This window comes from Crinia signifera, chromosome 19, assembly GCF_055691185.1.
Source record: "Crinia signifera chromosome 19, ASM5569118v1, whole genome shotgun sequence".
In the NCBI taxonomy this organism is placed as follows: domain Eukaryota; kingdom Metazoa; phylum Chordata; class Amphibia; order Anura; family Myobatrachidae; genus Crinia; species Crinia signifera.
The window spans coordinates 20,904,691-20,930,245 of record NC_139226.1 but is presented as its reverse complement, the minus strand read 5'-3'; the positions used below and the strand labels follow the sequence as shown (position 1 = coordinate 20,930,245).

At 46.7% G+C, this 25,555-nt stretch overlaps 1 protein-coding gene across 1 annotated transcript in view; it reads right to left on the bottom strand.

The window, feature by feature from the left end:
• LOC146041465 (sialic acid-binding Ig-like lectin 13) overlaps window positions 1–22,875 on the bottom strand; it is a 41,093-nt gene extending 18,218 nt beyond the window's left edge. The window contains exons 1-3 of the mRNA XM_083161442.1: window positions 22,701–22,875; window positions 21,198–21,557; window positions 6,942–7,202 (exon numbers count right to left, since the gene is read on the bottom strand). Coding sequence (XP_083017568.1) covers window positions 6,942–7,202; window positions 21,198–21,557; window positions 22,701–22,875 — 796 coding nt within the window. The remainder of the gene's footprint in view (window positions 1–6,941; window positions 7,203–21,197; window positions 21,558–22,700) is intronic.
• Between the last annotated feature and the right edge of the window lie 2,680 nt (window positions 22,876–25,555).

Here is a 25,555-nt window from a genome sequence, read left to right as displayed (position 1 = left end):
GTGAGCGGAGGAGACGATACCAAGTACCATCAAGGAATCCCTGTGATATATACGGTGTGGGTCCGTCCTGAAGGCCCCAATTCCACCTGGAAATATCTATAAAATATTGCTTACTAGCTGACCCGCCCGGCGTTGCCCGGGAAACCCTTGGGGTTTCTTTATTTCCAAAATTGCTGAAAAATGTCATCTTACAGTATGCTGTGCCAAAGACCTAAGATTGTAATTTGTTATAGATTCCACCATAATGTTAGAATGTGTTTGCATTGATACTCAATGACGGCAATGAAATCAGGTGTGGTGTTGTTGTTTGAAACACACCGCTCCTGAGTTGATAACTTGTATGTGTTGATGAATTCCACATCCACTCCTGAGATTTAGTACCTACTGTATGACATATCCTCCAACATCTGAGGGTCAGAAATCGGTATAAAATCAGAAAGGGACGTGGCCACACCTCCATTTCTATACTTTCAAATTGTACAGTTTCTAGGGTGTGTAATTAGAGGCGCTGAGTGCGAAGGGACCGGGGTGGGCGTTACTTACCCCGCCATAATTAATTAAAAATTCACTGCTCCCTGCCACTGCCACTCCCCTCACCGAACCTGCAGCAGTCTCTGAGGTCTGGGGATCTGTAAAGTACATGCACCGGGAATCTCTACCAAACAATGGGGCAGCCCCTGAGTGTGGGAGCAGGTCCACGGGCCTGGCCACATGATGTCATGACGCGACGCACGCTACCCGCACCACTGTAATGCCCCACTGGGAATGGGTGCAATGGGCCAAATTCTTCCCTACACCCGCCGAGCCAATCCACTGATCCAGCCATCACAATCATCAATGGGTGCATTGATAAGGTTTGAGTGTAAGAAGTTTAAGAATAAGACTGAGAAAAAGAATTGCCATGTTACAAAGTGTACAATTTACTCAATAAATCGTGAAAGAAATGTAAGTGTACATAGAAGTACAATCAAGAAATGAAAGTAGGATTAAAAAATAAGTTCTGATTCAAACTGATAATTGTTTGGATGGGGTGGGTTGTGAAACAAATCTATAGGTGGGGGTATGGATATTGTGGGCATAATTGGTGTTTCTTACACCTACATGGGGCCCTCAATTGATGGGATTTTCACTACAGTGTCACGGTCACATTGTCACCATAGGGGGATTCCCAATTGGGGTCCAGGTGGTCTTTTAGGGTCCCTTTACAATCCTGTAGGTCTCTTCTCCTTGAGCTTACGGTCTCCCTTAATGATAGTCAATCACTGAGGGAGACCATAGGCTCCAGGAGAAGAGACCAACGGAATTGTAAAGGAGTCCCTAAAAGACCCACCTGAACCCCAATTGGAAATCCCCCTACGGTGACACTGTAGTGAAAATTTCTTATCATCTGGGTACCCCCTGTAGGTGTACCAAACACCAATTATGCCCACAATATCCATACCCCCTCCACCTATAGATTTGTTTTGCAACCCACCGCCATCCAAACAATTCTCAGTTTGAATCATAATTTATTTTTTAATCCTACTTTCATTTCTTGATTGTACTTCTATATACACATATTGTTTTCACGATTTATTGAGTAAATTGTACACTATAACATGACAAATCTTCATCTCAGTCTTATTCTTCAACTTCTTACACTCATAACATTCAAACAAATGCATGCAGCGCTCATGCCCATCGACCAAACATTATCTATGAACCAAAAGAGTCTGGGAAACCCTTAAGGCAGAGCAGTGCCTGATATCCAACTGACTAACAGGGTGAGTGCAGTGTACCCACTTTGTATTGATCAATGGGTGCATTGGCCAGGACAAAGATTTCTCAGTGCAACTGGAGGACTGGAGAGACGGATATGGGGAACAAAGTAGAAATGGTACATTAGGTACAGTTTTTATTTGCTGGTACAGACTGTTAAATAAACGGCAAATTATTTTTTATGTGTTCTATGTGTTTGTGTGTTATGTAATGTTTTTGTGTGTGTGTTGTAATGTATGTGGTTTTGTGTGTTATTTTGTACTAGCTGACCCGCCCGGCGTTGCCCGGGAAACACTTGGGGTTTCTTTATTTCCAAAATTGCTGAAAAATGTAATCTTACAATATGCTGTGCCAAAGACCTAAGATTGTAATTTGTTATAGATTCCACCATAATGTTAGAATGTGTTTGCATTGATACTCAATGATGGCAATGAAATCAGGTGTGGTGTTGTTGTTTGAAACACAACGCTCGTGAGTTGATAACTTGTATGTGTTGATGAATTCCACATCCACTCCTGAGTTTTAGCACCTACTGTATGACATATACTCCAACATCTGAGGGTCAGAAATTGGTACAAAATCAGAAAGGGACGTGGCCACACCTCCATTTCTATACTTTCAAATTGTACAGTTTCTAGGGTGTGTAATTACAGGCGCTGAGTGCAAAGGGACCGGGGTGGGCGTTACTTACCCCGCCATAATTAATTAAAAATTCACTGCTCCCTGCCACTGCCACTCCCCTCACCGAACCTGCAGCCGTCTCTGAGGTCTGGGGATCTGTAAAGCATATGCACCGGGCATCTCTACCAAACAGTGGGGTAGCCCCTGAGTGTGGGAGCAGGTCCACGGGCCTGGCCACATGATGTCATGACGCAACGCACGCTACCCGCACCACTGTAATGCCCCACTGGGAATGGGTGCAATGGGACAAATTCTTCCCTACACCCGCCGAGCCAATCCACTGATCCAGCCATCACAATCATCAATGTGTGCATTGATAAGGTTTGAGTGTAAGAAGTTGAAGAATAAGACTGAGAAAATGAATTGCCATGTTACAAAGTGTACAATTTACTCAATAAATTGTGAAAAAAATGTAAGTGTACATAGAAGTACAATCAAGAAATGAAAGTAGGATTCAAAAATAAGTTCTGATTCAAACTGATAATTGTTTGGATGGGGTGGGTTGTGAAACAAATCTATAGGTGGGGGTATGGATATTGTGGGCAAACAGTTTCAGAGAACTGTCTGCTTTATGGGGCGGCCATTTTATCGTGGTCCGTCTCCATAGAATTGATTGAAGCCAGGAGTTGTGTGTTTGTTGTACTGTTTTTGGGTGTGTGTTGTAGTGCGTATGGATATGTATTGTACTGCATGCGGTGTGTTTCCACTGATTTCAGCCCCTATCTCCCCCGTGTGTACACAGCTTAAGTGTGTGAGGTGCTCTACGTATAAATGTGTGTGTTGTGTGCTATGTGTGCGTATGTGGTGTACTGTGTGTGTGTGTGTGTGTATGTGCGTGTACACTGTGTACGTGTGTGTGTGTTATGTGTGGTCTATGTATATCCTCAATTATTTCCTAATTGTTTAAAGCCTTCACCATAATTTTAGAATGTCTTTGTCATACTCAATGACAGCAATGAAATCAGGTGTGGAGTTGTTCCTTCATCCACGGTTTCCCAGATTGTCGATCTTTTCCCCAGATCATCAATGAAGGAAAATTAAAACTTGGTGTTTTTTAAAATTCTAAGTGGAATTTCACAAAAACGGCTTCGAGGTGCACACCACCGGGTCCAGAGGTATCTTGTTGCCAAATTTGGTGTCTCTGAGTGCCACGGGGTGTCTGCAATGCGACGGACACGCACACACACACACACACACACACACACACACACACACACACACACACACACACACACACACACACACACACACACACACACACACACACACACACACACACACACACACACACACACACACACACACACACACACACACACACACACACACTCCATCCAATCAGGAACTGGTAATTATCAATACCTCTCAAACTAATGCAGTGAAATGGCTTTGTAGAATTCTTTTATTGAATTGTTGCATGCATGCAAATTACCGGTTTTTATTGTAATTGTATTTACTGTGTTTTTTTTGTGTGTTTTTTGGTTTAATAAATAGTTTTAGCGTACAGAAGGCGCCCACTGGTCCTTTGTTCTCTTTGTCTACCTTTAGTGAGGGCGGCATCCCTCTACCAGAAGGCAGCCATCTGTAGGCAGCACAGTACACCTGTCCCTAGCGCTCAAATTTTTTTCTGGTGCCAACAGTAGTAGCACTACTTATACATATTCCCACACCAGTTTCTGACAGTAGTAGCGCTGCCTATACATATGCCCACACCAGTTGCTGACACTAGTAGCGCTTCCTTTACATATGCCCACAACAGTTGCCAATGGTAGTACACTCTCTCACACTTTATTTACCTTAAAAATTGTGTGGCAGCTCATCATCTACTCCTTCCTTTCATCAGCAGTGCTCCCGTGTAGCTCCGCTTCCTCCATCCCATGTAGATATGCCCCCTGTGTCCCATGTAGCTCCGTCCCCTTTCCAGGCCCTGCTTCCACTCATGCAGTCAAAGGAGGTTGGGAGCTGGGAGGGAGCTTCATGCTGCCGGCGCCGCTGACTGTCATGCAGTGTGACGGGTGCAGCAGCAACCACAGAGGACAGCAGGGGATGTAGAGCAGGGAGGGTGCCTTTACTGTGCCTCTGTTGCCCAGCGCCTACCTGCTCTGCATCCTTTGCTGAGAGGGTAACGCCGGCGCTGTGTTACATGTGCCCCACCTGCACTGCACATGGTTTTGTCCATTACCAAACCATATGTGCTTTGCAAGCCAACCTGAATCACACACTAAATTAGGGTTACCAACTAATCCCTTTAATTTGGGACACATATTAATTACACAGGTTCTGTGGCAGTTTAAAACCAGGTGAAATGGAGCCTTGAGGTGTGGCAGTTTAAAACCAGGTGAAAGCCAGCCACAGAACCTTTGTAATTAATATGTGTCCCGGATTAAAGGGATGAGTTGGTAACCCTACCCTTAATGCACAACTGACTGAAACACTTTAGAACCTTGGACCAACGATCATTTTGATTTAGATGTGAGCGGATCACTGTGTTTTGGATTTGGTTTTAAATCATTAATGTGTTTTATTTTTAGTTTTGTAAAACCACCCTCAATTGTTTTGGGTTCAGTATTGAGCAAGGCGGGTCTGAGCCTAATTTTTTCGGTAAGCAAACATAGATTTTAGCACCCCTTATGGTGGATATTGTGGGTGGAGCTACAATGTGGGTGGAGTACTAATTTGATATAAAAAATAGGGACAGTGAACACTGGAGGTGTGCAGCAAAAATTTAGGGCATGGCAACATAATAGTACCAATTCATACTACATTACACAATAGTGCCCCTTAAGGTGCCCAAACACTAGTCCAATTTGGGCCAACAAATTATCCCAAATCGGATGTGTTTGAAGTCCCCCTCAGGTCTGATGCAGCCCTCTGCGCACTGGACCTGAGCTGGAGGTCAGACCTACTGCCCTTTCACACGCTTCCTGGTGGCGAGGAATGGGATTGCAAGCGAATCATCTCATGACTAGACCCCCCTAGACACACTGCGCCAGCTAGAGCCCCTAAGACACACTGCCCAATTACACCTTTGCCACACACCATAATTCTCATTACATATTGTACCACACACTGTGATCCCCATTACACATTCTGCTACACACCTTGATGCTCAATAACATTATGGACCTTATTCAGGCACAAGCACCCAAGGTTGTGGGTGGGGGGCATGGGGCATTGTGCCAGGGGATTCCCACATGGAAACACCCAGCATTTCATGGGCATTCCCATGAGAATGCTGGGTGTTCCCATGCCAATAGCCCAGTGACATGGATGCAGGGGACATGGCAGTTGATGTCACCGGATATCAGCTCCCTCTCTACTCCTTGCCAAGTGTGCACATATAACTAAGTGACCTGAGAGTCACTTATGCGGGGTACACACCAGGACGACCCGCTCACGATGCACATCGTGAGCGGGTCGTCAGTGTCTCGTCCGACCCGCTCACGATGACGCGGGGGGGCACGACCCGCTCACGATGTGCACCGTGAGCGGGTCCGATCCGATGCCGACCCGCACCCGGCTGTATGGTCGTCATTGAGATCCTACCTGCAGCAGGTAGGATCTCAATAACGACCGACCGACCCGCGGGACCGCGCATCGGATCGGTATCGGTCCACACCAGGTCAGAAAAGGGCCCGATCAGCACACAATCTACATCCAATTGATCAGAATTGGATCTAGATTGTGGGGATCGGGCCCTAGTCGTCCTGGTGTGTACCAGCATTAGATATGCGTGCATCTTTCACATCATTCAACATGGTCAAATGATGGTGGTTCTCCCTTAGCCTGCGAATGGATGTTTATGTTAAACATCTATTCGCAGGCAGTGTGGGTGAACCCGCAGTGCAATGGGGGGAGTCGGGTGGCCTGGCATTCGCCGGGCAGGGTTCGCAGCCTTGTGAATCAACCAGAATAAGCCCATATGTCACATACCATGATGCCCATTACATATTTTGTTACACAACGTGATGGCCATTACACATTATGCCACACACTGTGATGCCCATTACATATTATGCCACATAAGTACCACTTACCTAAATGCTCATTGCTAGATATTTCTTACTAAATGCTAAGGGCTTTATTGTTGCCAAGGGGGTTTCATGCTCTTTGCCAAGGGGATTACATTTTCGTTGACAACTGGGAGTAAAATGCTTATTGTCAAGGGGGAGTAAATGCTGCCACTTGGGGTAATGACGACAGCTGCCATCTGGGCAGAATTTAAAGTGGTGACATTGTGGCTATTACTAAATCATGAGCCAATTGGAGCTCGTGGTCTGGCAGCCAATCAGGATAAGCAGTGGTGGCAATGTCTGTAACTATGCCCACACCGCAGTCTCGTTGTTTCTATGATCCGAGTGTCTGCTAATAACATTTCTGTCAGATGTCAGCAACAATAAGATTTCAAAAATTAAATGTTGCCCTAAGTTATGAGCAAACAAAATATGAAACATTGATTGGCCAAGGAGGAACAGTATGTGTAAGGGAAATGATATACTCACATTGAACATATAACTTTGTAGATGTCTCTGTAGATGACACAACATTTGGTAGGGTCACCTTACAGGTTATAAATTTGTTATTATCACTCGGAGATGCGATAAATGTCACAGTTGAGTCTGTACTAATTTCCTGACCATCCTTTGTCCATTGGAAAGCTGGTGAAAGTCCAGGGCAGGTCACAGGAAAGGAACAGGTTAGTGTCACCTCCTGACCTGCAGTTATCTCCCCAGGCTTTGGGATTTCTGGTTTTTGGGAAAAACCTAAATAGTAAATTGGAAAAAGAGAGAAAAAATGATTCACTATTTTAGTTTATAATTCACAACAAAGCAATAAACAATCCCCTTCTCTTGTAAAATAATTTATTATAAAGTATTATAAACTGTTGTTCCAGTCTGTTGCACTCTTTTACAGATTGTTGTACCTCATGTGATTGTATTCAATTATGCATTAGGATTAATGCTCTTTTCTATTATCGCTAACTTCTTGTACCACTCCCAGGAGGAGACTTGTATAACAAATTTTTCTTCACGGACCCATTGATATCCAAGCAGATCATGGGATATATGCGATATATAGATGACATCTTTCTCCTGGTGCCTGGTGCAAAGAAGGACTTTGAAACTATCATAAAAAATCAATATGATAGATTGTCCTATCAAACTGATATACAGATGGGGCAGGTCCCATCTTTGCAGGGGATGGCGACGCCAACCGCCATCCCCCACCAGCGCCATCTCTATAGCGAGAAGGGGACACGCGCGCACGAGAGGCGTGCGCGTCTTCTTCCGACGGCGCTTCCAGCGCTTCCCCCGGGTCGGCCGCCTGCCCGCACCCCCCTAACCCTGTCGGTCTCCCTGAAGCGGAGACGGACAGGGTTCCCGTCACCCCGCCGACGGAGATTGAGAAATGCTTGCGCGTAAGACGCGCGCGCATCTCAGTCAGATGGTGAGCCAGGCTGCTGGCAGATCGCCAGCGGTGACGTTCTGGCGATCCGCCAGCAAAGAAGAGGCCTGCCCCATCTGTATGAATGCAGTTATGATACAGTACACTCTTTGGATATTAAGATCACACAAGATTCCACCGGACTTTGTCCAGTACCATGTCTTATAAGTCCACAGATAGGAACACACTCCTAACTAGATATTAACTTGCTATCATATAAGGGGATTACATAAGGGAAGCTGGAAAACCATGAATATTGATATACCGTATAGAAATTCCAGCAATTCCGAGCACATGCACAGAAATCGCAGGAGAAAGATAAACACCAGATGCACGAGGTGAATCCCCGCATCATCCGGCGGAAGTGATGTCACGCTGGGCGGAAGTACAATAGTCGCATATACGGCGAACAGAAATATCGGCTGTGGGGACTCTACACTAGCCGCATACTATCATAAACATCTTTGGACACTCAAATAAGTTGTCCATATACTTTCTATTTGTGCATGCAGTATGTTTTTAAAGTTAGTAGGAGCGAAACGGTACTTCCGATACCGGCAGTCCGAAACCAGAAGTAGTTTTACCGGAAGGTATATCAATGGACCATATCACTATCCAGGGACCTGAGGAAGAGAGTTTAGTCTCTAAACATTTTGTGTCTGGACTAGTGCTCAGCAGCTGTTTTATTGTATATCCCTGTACACCAGACCATAACGGAAGAAGGTAAGTGGGAAAGTGACTGTCCACACGTTTTTCCGGTCCGGATCTCTGGGAAATCTGTGTGTAGACTGCATTATATCACTGCCTTCACCCTGAGGTCTGTTTAAAGTGTATATTTTTTTTATATATTTTTTGGATTGGATTTTGTTTGATTGTTCATTGCAATAAATCGATTTTTTATGAGAAAGGATTTGAAAGAAACCATTATGTGCTTAGAAAACTGTGTTTGATCGTGAGTAGGGGTACAATATCCCATTTAAAGAAACCTAGATATGTGTATTTCAGCTTACTACCAGTGAGTTGATGTATGCGTACGTGATGCAACTTTAATAACTACAACAGTTTAACAAAAACGTTGATCGTGAGTAGGGGTACGATAATCCATTTAAAGAAACCTAGATATGTGTATTTCAGCTTACTACCAGTGAGTTGATGTACGCCTATGTTATGCAACTTTAATAACTACAACAGTTTAACAAAAACGTACTTTACACATTGGATCTTGTATGTCTTTTATTTACATATAAACATCGAGGACCACTTTTGAGAGAGAGAAAAGTTTATGAAAAGTGGAGCAGTGGAGAGAATACATGAAAAAGGAGAGTATAACATAATTCCTGAATATTCATTTATTGTCCTATTCTATTGTCCGTGAAAGGGGCGCCAATTTTTGAGTAAAATTACTTTTTTTCTGTGTCTTATACTGGGGATCTAGGGGAGATATCCCTTTACTCTGAATAGGCGACCCATAAATCATATTAGTCGAGAGATTATCTATTAAAACCTTTCCAGGAAAACACACTACACAGCAAAAGTCATCTTCCAGAGTCACTGGAAAGGTCTTTAGCATACTCGCAATTTTTGCGAGTAAGATGGTTATGTAGTGATCAAGAGGATGCCAGTAAACAGATGGATGGCATGCTGCTTACATTTTTGAAATGGCGTTACAACCATAAGACATTGGTACAAGCTAAAACTAAAGCTCTGACGATGCCTAGACAAAAGGCTTTGGCGGGCAAACAACAACTGTCTGCAAAACAATCGATTGTATGGACACAGGAATTTACTACAACTAGTTCCAATTTGATGCAAAAAGCAAAAGCAATATGGCCGATTATTACACAGGATCCAACTTTACAATCTTTCCTGGATGTGAACATTTTACCATCCTATCGTAGAAGTAAAAATATCAAGAACATAGTGGTTCACTATGACGTCACTGATATGGGACTCATTAGACCAAACCATTTTTTTGACCTGCAAACTGGCCAATTATAGATGCACAGGCTGCATGACGTGCAGCACGATGGAAATTGGTGACAAATTTTGTCACCCACACACAGGGAAACAATACAAAATCAAATTCCCGCTTACGTGCACAAGTCGGTTTGTGGCATATCAAATTAAATATGGCTTGCTATATATTGGCAAGACCACTAGACAAATAAAAGAGAGACTTGCTTTACACAGGTCCCACATCCGAGCAGCTGTCGAGGGTAGTACCAACCAGTAGGACGGCACTATAAGGAGTTCCAGCCAGGGGCGGATTGGGACTTGAATCCGGCCCGGGAATCATCACGCAGGTGGGTGGGGGGACGAGTGGTGGTGGTGTAAGCAGGGGGGGGGGGCGAGTGGCGGCAGCGGTATAAGTAGTGTGGTGGTGGTGGCAGCGGCGGTGTATGTATATGTAACGCATACAGATGGAACCCTCCCCAGCCAGCCTTCTCTGAATAGCCATGGTGAGCTATGGTGAGCCAAGGCCTATTGTTCTCACTGCATTACAATACATCAAACAATACAGTAGGGGAATAGCAGAGTAATCCCATTATCATTATACATAGATAGTATCATCTTCTTTCTGCTAGCCGGGTAGCCGGGCGGAGGGGAACAGGAGCTGGGAGCCAGCTTGAAGACTCATGGGTGGTGTTGTTTGCATGTGCACCAGCCCTCCCATGGCCATTTTGGATTTGGGCAAAGTGCCTTGGGCAGCCCAGGGGGGGGGTGGGGGGGAGCGCGGCTGGCCTGTTTTTAATGAGTTTTGGGCTGGCCCACCGGGAAATGGCCCGGTTTCCCGGCGGACCAATCCGCCCCTGGTTCCAGCACAACATCTCAAATATTAAATTCAAAATGATTGACTGGATACCCCCTGACAGAAGGGGAGGTGACAGGGGTCGGATCTTACTTCAAAGAGAAGCCTTTTGGATTTATACTTTGCAAACAGTACAGCCAAAAGGACTGAATGAACTGTTGTCATATACTGCACAGCCTTTTTGTAGTTCAGTGAGTACAATGAAAGGTTGCCTGTTATTGGCGACGTTATTAGTTTGGGTTGTGCATCACAAAGTCTCAGACTATATGAGATTTTCCCATACAGATATCTCTCTTCTTCATAGCATATTGACATTTTTATAGGCATTAGTTATGCATACGCGGATACCAGTGGCGTAAGTTTGTCCCAGGCACCCCGAGGCAAGATTTTTTTTGTGCCCCCCCCAACCACCACCACTTTATTAAATATGATGCACAGAGCCGGCCCTAAGCAATTTGTCGGCCTACACTCACAGATATCCTCCCCCCTGCAATAACACCACAGCACACTACATTAAAAAAATATATATAATAATTAATCATGCCAGGCAGACAGCCTGCCTGGCTCCTTGCTCTCTGCTGCCTTAGCAGCTGGGGCATAACTAGAACTTTGTGGGCCCCATACCAAATTTTGAAAAGCCCCTACCCCATCCTTTGTCAGTACAATTCCCCTTAGGAGAATATGGCACAGATGGGAGTTAGAGAGAGAGAGAGGGTTTCAGGGAAAAAGAGGGAAGGAAAAGAAAGAGGGGGATTTAGGGAGAAAGAGAGAGAAAGGGATGAGAGAGAAAGGACATCAGAGGGAGGATTTCAGGAGATAGGGAGGTGCAAAAGAGAAGGCTGCAAATGGGAGTGTGTCAGGGAGGATAGGACAGAGAAAGAGGAAGAGAGGGTGTCAGTGATATGAGAGAGAGTATCAAGGAAGAGAAGGTTTCAGGGGCATAGGTGGATGGGGAGTAAAGGGGATGGGTGGAGATAAAGGGGGCACAGGTGGATATGTGGAGGCTAAGGAGGCACAGGTGTAGAGGAAGGAGGCGGACAGGTGGAGGGGAAGGGGGCACAGGTGGATATGTGGAGGCTAAGGAGGCACAGGTGTAGAGGAAGGAGGCGGACGGGTGGAGGAGAAGGGGGCACAGACAGACAGGTGAAGAGGAAGGAGACACAGACGGACAGGTGAAGGAGAAGGGGGCACAGATGGACAGGTGAAGGCGAAGGAGGCAGATAGGGGGAGGGGGAAGGGGCAAGGGTGGAGTAGAAGGATGCACAAACAGATGGGTGTAGGAGAAGGGGGCACAGACGGATGGGTGGAGGGAAAGACACATTTGGGACTGGTAGAAAGGTAAAGTTATGTCAACAGGGTAGTTTAGCTGATTGTTGTGTAACCTATGTGAGCTGCTACAGCATTGAGTGTTCATTTGAAAGAGAGTTCAGCATTGTGCAAACAGGCGTCAAAATAAAGGTTTTAAATTGACTCTTGAAATATGCAGGAACACTAAAACTATAGTACAGCATCTGAACAATTCCTGTGCAGCTTGAGCCACTTACTGTAATAAGTGCAGTGGCAGAGCACTCAGTGCCGGACGCAGCATTCCCAACACAGCCCTGGATGTTCAAACAGCCGCTGCTGGGCCCAGGAGACTACAGTCTCTGACCTGCAGTGCAGAAAGTGAGTCCCGGAGTCACATCAGCACGGGGATCAGCAGCCATCACAGCCTCCCTCGGTGCACGCTGCACAGTGCTAATGACCGCATCATCACTACACAGCCCTGGACGCGGGGATCAGCAGGCGTCACAGCCTCCCTCCGTGCCGCAGCAGCCCCACACAGCCCTGGACGCAGGGATCACCAGGCGTCACAGCCTCCCTCCGTGCCGCAGCATCCCCACAAAGCCCTGGACATGGGGATCACCAGGCGTCACAGCCTCCCTCCGTGCACGCTGCACAGTGCTGCAGACCGAATCATCCCCACACAGCCCTGGATGCTGCAAGCAACTGACAGCCTGGAGAGTACAACTTCCGTCTTGGGTCCCCGCTCCTGCATATCTAATGAGCGGGGACCAGGACCCAGCTGCATCATACAATTACGGATCTACTTGTGTTGGTGCCCGGGGCACTTCTGCGGAGTCTCTGTCCCTGCTGGCTTGGAACATCAGGAGGCAATGGAGCCAGTGCCCCCCTTAAGGCTGGCGCCCGGCGGCAGAAGACTCCATTGCCTCCGGGATTTCCGCCACTGGCGGATACATCATACTTGCCAAAAGAAAATTTCTCCTCTCCAGGAGAAGTTCGGAGAGGAGACACGACAGCAGCATGTCAGGGGGGCGGGACAGGCAGGCATTATCAAGCCCTGCCCCCATGACAGTCAAACAACGCAAGGGGCTACAATTACGCAAAATGACGCGATTCGTGTCATTTTAGCCCTGCCCCTCGCTGCGGACCCATGAAAAAATAATAATTTTGTGCTGCAGGGAAGGAGGGTGCGGGGTCTGCCTGGCCAATGCGGGAGGATTGCCTACCTTCCCGGGGAGCCGGGAGGGGGACCCGATTTTCGGGAGCCTCCCGGCAATTCCTGGAGGGTAGGCAAGCCTGGGATACAGTAAAGATTTGTCTTCTTGTACAATGCCATTAAGATCAGAGGCACTGCAGGATTGCTTACTATATACGTATCACTGTCCCCAGGGCTGTGGATCAGTTGGTCACCAGCAAATTGTTATACAGTCATTAGGTCAACACCATTAGGTCGACATGTGTCTAGGTTGACATGCAAGAAGGTCGACCTGAGTATAGGTCAACATGGGTTAGGTCGACAGGGTCATAAGTTTGACAGGGTCATTAGGTTGACATGTGTTAGGTCGACAGTCAAAAGGTCGACATAGGGGTTTTCACCTGAATGTCAACACAGTCGACATGGACACGGGATAAAGTAAATTGCTGCGAATATGTATGCGCTATATACGAAAATGTTAATAAATAAATAATAAAGTGCACCGTGTCCCCCCCGCTTGGCTCGCTGCACTCGCCATGCATCGGGCAAGATGTCTTGCTGCCTTAATCTCCCGCCACGCCCTAATGGATGGTAGGGCATGAAATACCGCCTGTTGGCACATGTCAGCTAAAAAAACAGTGAAAATCCCCATGTTGACCTTTTGACCGTCGACCTAACCCATGTCGACCTTCTTGCATGTCAACCTAAATGCATGGTGACCTAATGACTGTCTTAACAACTGGCTGGTGACCCAATGACCGTATCCAGATGGAGTCCGGCCGTCAGTGTAGCTCTGACAGCCCTATGGATATTCTCCAGCAGGCAGGAGACGTTGCAGAAGTATGCATACAATGGGTTGCCATGCTACCTGAGTGTTGGGTTGTAGCCACGCCCCCTGGGGGTGTCCGGCAGTCAGTGTGATCGCACATGAGTGACGTCACCGGACCCCGGGCGGGATGCATGGCAGGTGCATTCACATGTACGTCTTATGTTGTTATATATATATATATATATATATATATATATATATATATATATATATATATATATATATATATATATATATATATATATATATATATATATATATATATATATAGTCCACAGAGGATCCGGCACAGCCACTTATAGGTTCAGCTCCGGCGGGTGCCCACACAGCAAAACACGCTAATTATAATCCACAAAGGTGTCGCACTCCAGCCCGTTTAGAAAGCTTTTTATTGCAAACAACGATGACACAGCAACGTTTCAATACACTTAAGTATTATCGTCAGGCTCATTGAACTTACAAGCAAACTCTGTTTAAATAATGAACACCGCGCCATTCATCCAGGGTCCACGCCCAGCCAGGCGGCGCTACCAGATGACATCATCAAACGTTACTAAGTTGCAATGTCTAAAGCAATATATCAACATAGAAAACATAATCAAAATCACCTACTTAGTGATATATAAAACCATCCTATACCATATAAGTCCATTGTAAATGAACAATTATTATAATGACAATCCGGACTAAAATCCTTATTCAGTATCATTAATTAAACGTGATATATAAATAGACACAGCAAAAAAATAACAAAATAACTAAAACCACTTATAAATAAATAACAAACAACATGTAACATACAGCGGACAGTCTCTATAATGGGTTAGCATAACAACGATGTGAATCACAGATCAAATATTGAGGATATCGAAGAACCATCGATCAAACATCAATCATAAAAATTATGAAAGTTATGAAATCAATTCACTAGAATCATTGCAGCAAAACATTAAGACCCATATTTTCGTTGAGCCCTTTTGGGGCAACTGTGTCTAGTCTTATGATCCATCTAGATTCACATTGTAATAGACGAAGACCACGATCACCCCCCCGTAGAGAGGGTGCCACGTGGTCAATCATACGGTATTTCAAAGATGCAATACTATGTCCAGCAATTGCAAAGTGGCGAGCTACTGGCTGTTCACTTTTACCAGTTTTAATAGCCTTAGAGATGGAAGATCGATGTCCAGGCATTCGATCTTTAAAGCTACACTCAGTTTTCCCGATGTAGCTTAAGCCACATGGGCACATGTTGTTTGTTATTTATTTATAAGTGGTTTTGGTTATTTTGTTATTTTTTTGCTGTGTCTATTTATATATCACGTTTAATTAATGATACTGAATAAGGATTTTAGTCCGAATTGTCATTATAATAATTGTTCATTTACAATGGACTTATATGGTATAGGATGGTTTTATATATCACTAAGTAGGTGATTTTGATTATGTTTTCTATGTTGATATATTGCTTTAGACATTGCAACTTAGTAACGTTTGATGATGTCATCTGGTAGCGCCGCCTGGCTGGGCGTGGACCCTGGCTGAAGCGCGCAGTGTTCATTATTTAAACAGAGTTTGTTTGTAAGTTATTATTATTATTATTATTATTATAATTTTATTTATAAGGCGCCACAAGTGTTTCGCAGCGCCGTACAAAGGAACAATACAGGGAGACAAAACTTGGCATAACATTGAATAAATAACAAAAATACAGTACAAATAAAGAGCACCACAGTTCAATACACATTACAGCTTAAATGTAAGTAGTGAGGACCCAATCAACATACAACTAGAGGCTTGAGGCCAATGATGGAGATGAGTATGAAGATGGTCACTGAGTGTTGGAGTAAAGGAGAGCTGTGAGTGAAATGTGAAGAGAAGTGGGCTTTGACAACAGGAGGGAAGAGGGCCCTACTCGGAGGAGTTTACAATCTAGTAGGAAGGGGAGACAGACAGATTACAAGAGGCTCAAAGAACAGTGAAAAACCTAGTGGTGTCGACCTAGTGGTGTCGACCAGGGGCGTAACTAACAATTTTGCGCCCCCCCCCCCCCGACGCACGTTTTTTTCGGCGCCTCCCCCCCCGCACACACCTAACCTGCCCCCCCTTCTTACCTGTACCTGTCCTGCACCCGCGGTCTGCGTCTCGCTTGGCTCTCTGCCGGGACCTGCCTGACCGTCACGGTCACGGTCGGCTCCTGCTGCTGCAATGAAAACTGACTCTTAGAAAATGGCTGCCCCATACTGCAGACAGAAAACAGCCATTTTCTAATTGTCAGTTTTCATTGCAGCAGGAGCCGGCCGGGACCTTGACGTCAGGCAGGTCCCGGCAGAGAGCCAAGCGAGACGCAGACCGCGGGTAACTATAGCCCCGCAGCCCCCCCGGCGGCGTGCCCAATTTTTCTGCGCCCCCCCGCCACCGCGGGGGCTGCGGAGCTATAGTTACGCCACTGGTGTCGACCCAATGCTTGTTGACCTATTTGCTGTAGACCGCTATGACTGTATCCCCCCGACTGTCGGGCAGGCACCCGGCATCCTTTTGGGATGCTGGCGTCGGTATTCTGACCCCGTCATTCCAACTGTCAGTCATCTGTATGTATCCCGAATTCTGCCCGACACATATTCTTAGCTAAATTACATCCCACACCCGCAGAGCTTTTATATATCACACTGACAAATATATTGTGTAAGACAGGGGTCTTCAACTTGTGGCCCTCAAGATGTTGTTGCCCTGATAGTTTTGGCATGCTCTTATAGGAAAAATGTGGCAATGTATGTGTAAACATGTAGGGCCACAGATTGCAGACCCATGGTGATAGATAGATAGATAGATAGATAGATAGATAGATAGATAGATAGATAGATAGATAGATAGATAGATAGATAGATAGATAGTCAACTAGCCCACATTACACTGTTACATTTTTGGGGAAAAAGGAATGAGGGACAGATACATTTACATTGAATCATCAGCACCACTTCCCAGCACTTTACCAAGTATAGTATCTCTTACTACATTTTGGATATAAGTAATTTTAAAAGATTCCTCTCAGATGTAGCAGTACACACCCATGCTTCTAGATAATACATGGGAAAATCGGAAATCGGGTCACCCCCCCCCCCCCCCCGGAAAGGTGGCCAACCCTCCCGGATTCTGGGGGACTCCCGCCCCCCCCCCCCCCCCAATTGCGGCTCCCCCCCCCCTGACCGCGGCGTTTAAATTACCTTATGTCTGCAGATCTCCGGGGAGGGGACAGGGCTAAAGCGTCATAATCGTGTCATTTAGCCCCGCCCCCTCCACAGAGATAGGCAAATTGAGTAGCTTTCCTTCATGGGGGCGCAGCTTAATGATGTCACATTTAAGCCCCGCCCCCGAGCTCCTGCTGAAAGTCTCCTCTCCGGCAACCCTGTAATACGTTCACAATCTGTTTTCACAATATCTCCATATATGGAACTAGACACACCCTTTAAGTGGAGCAAATTCTACTACCAACTATAATCTCCCTGAAACTAGTTTTCAAAAGTAGATAAGTATGGGCTGAGGTTGCATCATAACTTCATTCTTAATCTCCTCTCCCCAGCACATAGCACTCCATTAAGCACCACCCCCTTTTTTCTCACTACCCAGCTCTAGTGTTTTTATGAAAGGAAACCTCAGCTTCTGATAGGTGGACGGCAGCCATCTTTTTGAAGCCTATATGGAGCAGCCATTTTTGTTAGCTCCAGCAGCTCAGCAGCTACAGGAGCAGGACCAGCCTCTGTCCCTAGTGCCTAGCAGCAGCCACAACCGTGTGTGTGGGGGGAGCATACCTCCCAACAGGACCCTCTCCAGGATGGACATAATGCTCTGTTCCTGGTCTTCCCTGGTAATGTAGGATTGATATCACCGGTGGGGAGCTAGGTAATTGATAAGAAAGGTGCTTCACCACAGGTGATGGCAATCATACATTAAGAGGGAAGAGCAGGAGCAGAACAATTCTCCTGGAGAGGGTCATGTTGGGAGGTATGGGGGGAATGGTTGGAGATCGGGTCCTGGCCAGAAGGGGGCGGGTGGATGGATGGGACAGCCACCCGCAGGATGCAGCCTGTAGCAGGTAAAAAAATTCCTGGCTGCAGCAACACTGCAGTCCACTGGGCCTATTTTAATGGGGGGCCTGGAGCTGCAGCTCCACCCTGCCCATTGTTAATCTGGCCCTGATGGCAACGAGCAAGAAACCCCAGGCAGGGAGCAAGTAACCAAAGGTAGGGAGCAAGTAACCACTGGCAATGAGCATGTAATACCTGGCAACAAGCATGTAGGTAAACTGCACTTCAGGGAACATTATATGTGTAAGTGATATTTCTGTATGTGGGACATAAAATAATGGCAGCAGCATAACTGTGTGGCATTATTTATTTATTAACAGGTTCTTATATAGCGCAGCAGATTCCGTTGTACTTTACAATAGTAGACAGTCATAAAACAAACTGGGTAACAACAGACAAACGGGTTGGGATCATTTGGTCTATTGCATTATGGTCGAAAGTCATTAGGTCGAATCTATTAGGTCGACATGCTAAAAGGTCGACATGACTCTAGGTCGACATGGGAAAAGGTCGACATGATTCTAGGTCGAAAGGTCATTAGTTCGACAGGTCATTAGTTCGACAAGGTCATTAGTTCGACATTGTCTATGTCGACATTCACAAGGTCGACATGGGGTTTTTCACTGTTTTTTTACCTGAATGTCAACACAGTCGACATGGACACAGTTTAAAGTGCACTGCATCCCCTCGCATCGCTCGCTGCGCTCGCGATGCGTCGGGCACGGTGCCTCGCTACGCTCGGCACACTATTTTATTCTCCCACCACGCCCTAGTGGATGGTAGGGCATGAAATACCGCCTGTCGGCACATGTTGGCTCAAAAAACAGTGAAAAACCCCATGTCGACCTTGTGAATGTCGACATAGACAATGTCGAACTAATGACCTTGTCGAACTAATGACCTGTCGAACTAATGACCTTTCGAACTAGAATCATGTCGACCTTTTCCCATGTCGACCTAGAGTCATGTCGACCTTTTAGCATGTCGACCTAATGGATTTGACCTAATGACTGTCGACCATAATGCAGTAGACCAAATGACCGCATCCCGTTTACACAATACCATCTAGAGGTGGCATTACATTTGTTTTGAAAAGCTAAACCTCTTCACTTTTTATACAGATATCATCAGGCACAACCCCCCAATAGATGCTATTCTGCTGCAGTTTGTTCACTGTCCAGGCTCCTCACACTACTGAAAAAAGATAAAAACACAAATATCTAATTCTCCTGCTATTATGCTAGAGCAGAGGTTTCCATACTATTGTCTTCTGGGACCCCATTAGAAAATATACATTTATTACAGGACCCTAGTAAGTTACTGCAGAGGAAGTGGGTAATGGGGGGATTGAAAAGGGTGACAGAGGGATGGAAGAGGGAGGCAGTGGGTATGAAGGATCCAATGACTCTATAGTGCAGTCCTTGCGATTTCCGACTCCGATGCGCATCAAATCGGAATTAACAAAATCTGATGAAAGGTGCCAAAACCGCACTAGTGGATGGCCAGCTTAACGCTCTCTGCACATTTTACATCTGTCCCACCTACAATGCAGCATGGTTTTCCCCAGTTGTTTTTTTGTTTTACTTTCAAATGAGAATAAGGCCATTGGCCAATTGTAATAGCCTCTGAGTTTGTTGGCAGTGCGAGATGCAGGCAAAATACTTTTTTTTTTTTTTAAAGGGACACTCATTTACTAGGTGTGGTTTTGTGTTGTAAAGGGCTGCCCCTTTAAATAAAACTCAGAGTTCAGCCGACATCACACACAACCGCTGAACTATTGGCTATTACATTTGGACAATCATATCTCAATCTTATAACACATTTCATCCCTGTCTACACTAACTGACGAATGTCAATATATCACACCCAACCCTATTAGAGATACAGCCAGTAGCTAGGTGATATGGTGCCTGGAGCAATGGTATATTACCCCCCACCCCCCCACCCCCAGTCATTCTTATTGTAATGCCCCTTACACATTTTGCCACGCACCATTCTGCCCATTACACATTTTGCCCCACACTGTAATGATGACCAATAGACATTATGCCACACACCATAATGCTTATTTCACTTTATGCCAAACAGCATAATAATGTACCTGCTACTTTTGCCACACCATTTTATGTCCCACATACAAAAATGCCCCTTACACACATATTGCCCTCTGAAGTACCGCTTACCTACATGGACATTGCCAGGGGTTACTTGCTCCCTGCCTGAGGTTTCACGCTTGTTGTCATAGGGGTTGCATGCTTGTTGCCAGGGGGATTACAGGCTCGTTTCCAGCAGGGGTTACATGCTTGTTGCCAGTGAAGTTACATGCTCACTGCCAGGGGGGGGGGGGGGAGGGATTACATGCTAGTTGCCCAGTGCTCATGGGAGATTACATGTGTGTTCTCCCGGGAAATAATTACATTCTCATGGCACACTGCTTAAGGAGGACTACATGCTTGTTGCCTCGGGGGAGGTTTACATGCTCATTGCCAATGGCCCAGGGAGAGATTACATGCTTGTTGCTCAGGGGTAGGTATACCGCATGCCAGCACTTACGGAATCTGCACTGCTCTCCCTGCCAGATGCTAGAAATGCAGGAGAACCTCTAGCGTCTGTGTCCCCTCTAAGGTGGAGGCCATTTTTGAAGGGGTGCAGGGTCTCTGACTGTATGTGAATGGAGACTCTGCACCCCCCTCCCAGCTCTGCTTCCCTCAGCCAGCTTCTATATCACTTAGGGAAGTGGAGGAGGAGGAGAGGAAGCTGGAGGTGCACACTCTCTCCTCTTTGGCTTCTGGAGCACAAGCTCCACTGGAGCCACCCTCCCTATACCCCTGGATTAGGGGTCTTAAGAAGCTCTTTGGTTTATAATAAACTCCCCTCCATTCCACCTCCCAAGACTCCTGTGTGTAAAACCATCACATCCTGATGACACAAGCTGGGCTCAGGGGAGGATGATGGAGATCGGCTTCTGTGCTGGGTGTGATAGTGGCGTATTCTCAGGTGACATAATGGGGTACAGCTAATAGGCGCTGCACGAGCATGTGGATGCATTTCAGTATAAATATAATATCAGTCATATTCATGCACACATGGGAAACAGAAAAAAACGCTCACCTGTTACTGTCACAGATACTGTGGGTAGATAGTTATAACTGAATTTACTCCTTGGGAATTTTTCAAACCTGAAATAATACTCCCCGGTATCTTCTCTCCCGGCCCCAGTTATTGTCAGCGTGCAGTCTCCAGTATCCGGATCTCCTGTCAGACGGAAGTTTGGTTTTACCCCAGGAGTATTTCTGTCATTAGAGGCTACAGTCACCAGGTCACTTCTCCTCCAGTATCCTGTGGAACGTGTGAATTTTCTCCGATGTTTAGCAGTAAAACTACAAGGGATGGTGACACACAGACCTTCCTCTACAGTGACATCACGACTCAGCTGGATGGAAAAACCAGGCCGATCCTGACACGTGTGACCTGTGGGGAGATGCACGGACTGATTACTCACATACCTATGTAATACACTGCAGGACAGCACAATATACACGCATACCTCCCAACTGAATTTCTTGGGACAGTTACAATATTTGTGACTATCTTGCATCCCACCCATGGGCACCAGTGCCTCATGTGGGGAGGGGGGAAGTTGGGAGACTCCCTGTCACTCTCTGCTCTGATTAGCATCTAATCACTGGGAGAGAGGAGACCAGAGTGCATGGCCAGCAGCTCATAGAGAACTGGCCATGCCTCCACACTGGTAAAAACGGGACATCGCCTTGCAGGAAGCGTCACAATCATAGCATCGCCTAATTTTGGCCTTTTTTGTCCCTCTAAGTGGCAAGCAAAAAGTTGGGAGCTACTGTATGTGCATAGTGGGAGATGTATCAGGCCTTGAAAGCCTAGAGGTTACTCAGATCAGCTTCTGTCATTGTACAGACTGTGCTGGATAATTGACACTTGAAAGCTGACTGGATACTCAAGAGGTGTTCGTAAAGTGTGACTCGGCCAAGCCTAGAAGGATAGCCAGAATCGCTCAGTGTGTACACAGCGGGCAACAGCAATGTGCAGCCCCCCCCCCCAAAGAGTCACTATTGCCCGGTAGGCTGTGCAGGCAAGGCAATGGTCACTAAGCTTCCTGTCACAGTGTACTTGGCTGGGCTGGGGGAAGGCAGGATGTAGTTACCCATCTTATCTCTGACGGCTGACTACATCTTGATTAAGGACTCGGCTTAGTGGAAATTGCAGAGCCGAGTCCCGCATGTATAACCCTTTAGACGGAGTGACTAACAAAAAGGAGATAGAGATTCATTTCCATGGCCGCAGGATGATGACAAACTGTCCAGCTGGCCGCACAGTCAGCCATAAGTCATCACTATTAAAATGATATATCTATATAGTTATAGGGTCACTAGGTCGACTCAATTAAGGTCGACATACATTGGGTCAAACACTGAAGGTCGACATTAGCATTAGAAATACGTCAACATGACTAATGTCGACAGGGTTGTAAGGTCGACATAAGCATTAGGTCAACAATGGGAAGCTCGACTGTTAAAAGGTTGACATGAGTTTTTCACTTTTTTTGAGCCGACGTGCCGACAGACGGTATTTCATACCCACCATCCGCTATGTTGTAGATGGAGAATAGAACAGTGTGCCATTCTGCGCTGTTGGCGCTGGCTAACCCAGAAAATTTCCAGGCTACATCATCTTCTGATTCCCTGGGGACCGCAGCTCTGATTGCTGCTGCCCCGAAATCAGCATAGTGCACTATACGCTTAACCCCATCCCCCATACTCCCATTGGTCAGGGGCGGGAGTAACTGTATAATGCATTATGCTGATTCCATGGCACAGCAGGGCAGCCGTGAAACAACGCTGATGGCGGGTATCCATGCTGCTGTCTGTGGTGGTGATTCCCCCTGTGCCCCCAAACTCCCCTCCCCCCTGTATTTTCCCCTGCACACCCCCACGGCTCCTGGCCAAAAATCAAAAGACACTACCAGGGATGTTTTTTATTTTATTTTTTTTATTTATATGGTAAGCTCCACTGGGGCAGAAACTGATATAAATGTTCAAATATTATTTAAAAGTGCTGCATGATATGTGTTTGCTATATAAATAAACAAAGCTAAACTATCAGCAAAGACTTCACCCTACTTTTTTTTGTTTTTCATATATTCTATTACAATATACAGTATAATCACATGACATGTGCACTGTATTATGTCAGTATGTACTTACCTGGCCAGAGCAGGGGGAGGATGGTGATCACATGACAGGTGCACCGGCTGCCAGCACTGTATTATGTCAGTATGTACTTACCTGGCCAGAGCAGGGGGAGGATGGTGATCACATGACAGGTGCACTGGCTGCCAGCACTGTATTATGTCAGTATGTACTTACCTGGCCAGAGCAGGGGAAGGATGGTGATCACATGACAGGTGCACCGGCTGCCAGCACTGTATTATGTCAGTATGTACTTACCTGGCCAGAGCAGGGGGAGGATGGTGATCACATGACAGGTGCACCGGCTGCCAGCACTGTATTATGTCAGTATGTACTTACCTGGCCAGAGCAGGGGGAGGATGGTGATCACATGACAGGTGCACTGGCTGCCAGCACTGTATTATGTCAGTATGTACTTACCTGGCCAGAGCAGGGAGAGGATGGTGATCACATGACAGGTGCACTGGCTGCCAGCACTGTATTATGTCAGTATGTACTTACCTGGCCAGAGCAGGGGGAGGATGGTAATCACATGACAGGTGCACTGGCTGCCAGCACTGTATTATGTCAGTATGTACTTACCTGGCCAGAGCAGGGGGAGGATGGTGATCACATGACAGGTGCACTGGCTGCCAGCACTGTATTATGTCAGTATGTACTTACCTGGCCAGAGCAGGGGGAGGATGGGGATCACATGACAGGTGCACTGGCTGCCAGCACTGTATTATGTCAGTATGTACTTACCTGGCCAGAGCAGGGGAGGATGGGGATCACATGACAGGTGCACTGGCTGCCAGCACTGTATTATGTCAGTATGTACTTACCTGGCCAGAGCAGGGGGAGGATGGTGATCACATGACAGGTGCACCGGCTGTCAGCTCTGTATGATGTCAGTATGTACTTACCTGGCCAGAGCAGGGGGAGGAAGGTGATCACATGACAGGTGCACCGGCTGCCAGCACTGTATTATGTCAGTATGCACTTACCTGGCCAGAGCAGGGGGAGGGTGGTGATCACATGACAGGTGCACTGGCTGCCAGCACTGTATTATGTCAGTATGTACTTACTTGGCCAGAGCAGGGGGAGGGTGGTGATCACATGACAGGTGCACCGGCTGCCCGCACTGTATTATGTCAGTATTCACTTACCTTGCCAGAGCAGGGGAAGGATGGTGATCACATGACAGGTGCACCGGCTGCCAGCACTGTATTATGTCAGTATGCACTTACCTGGCCAGAGCAGGGGGAGGATGGTGATCACATGACAGGTGCACCGGCTGCCAGCACTGTATTATGTCAGTATGTACTTACCTGGCCAGAGCAGGGGGAGGATGGTGATCACATGACAGGTGCACCGGCTGCCCGCACTGTATTATGTCAGTATGCACTTACCTGGCAAAAGCAGGGGAAGGATGGTGATCACATGACAGGTGCACCGGCTGCCAGCACTGTATTATGTCAGTATGTACTTACCTGGCCAGAGCAGGGGGAGGATGGTGATCACATGACAGGTGCACTGGCTGCCAGCACTGTATTATGTCAGTATGTACTTACCTGGCCAGAGCAGGGGGAGGAAGGTGATCACATGACAGGTGCACCGGCTGCCAGCACTGTATTATGTCAGTATGCACTTACCTGGCCAGAGCAGGGGAAGGATGGTGATCACATGACAGGTGCACCGTCTGCCCGCACTGTATTATGTCAGTATGCACTTACCTGGCCAGAGCAGGGGGAGGATGGTGATCACATGACAGGTGCACTGGCTGCCAGCACTGTATTATGTCAGTATGTACTTACCTGGCCAGAGCAGGGGGGAGGATGGTGATCACATGACAGGTGCACCGGCTGCCAGCACTGTATTATGTCAGTATGTACTTACCTGGCCAGAGCAGGGGGAGGATGGTGATCACATGACAGGTGCACCGGCTGCCCGCACTGTATTATGTCAGTATGCACTTACCTGGCCAGAGCAGGGGGAGGATGGTGATCACATGACAGGTGCACCGGCTGCCAGCACTGTATTATGTCAGTATGTACTTACGTGGCCAGAGCAGGGGGAAGATGGTGATCACATGACAGGTGCACCGGCTGCCCGCACTGTATTATGTCAGTATGCACTTACCTGGCCAGAGCAGGGGAAGGATGGTGATCACATGACAGGTGCACTGGCTGCCAGCACTGTATTATGTCAGTATGTACTTACCTGGCCAGAGCAGGGGGAGGATGGTGATCACATGACAGGTGCACC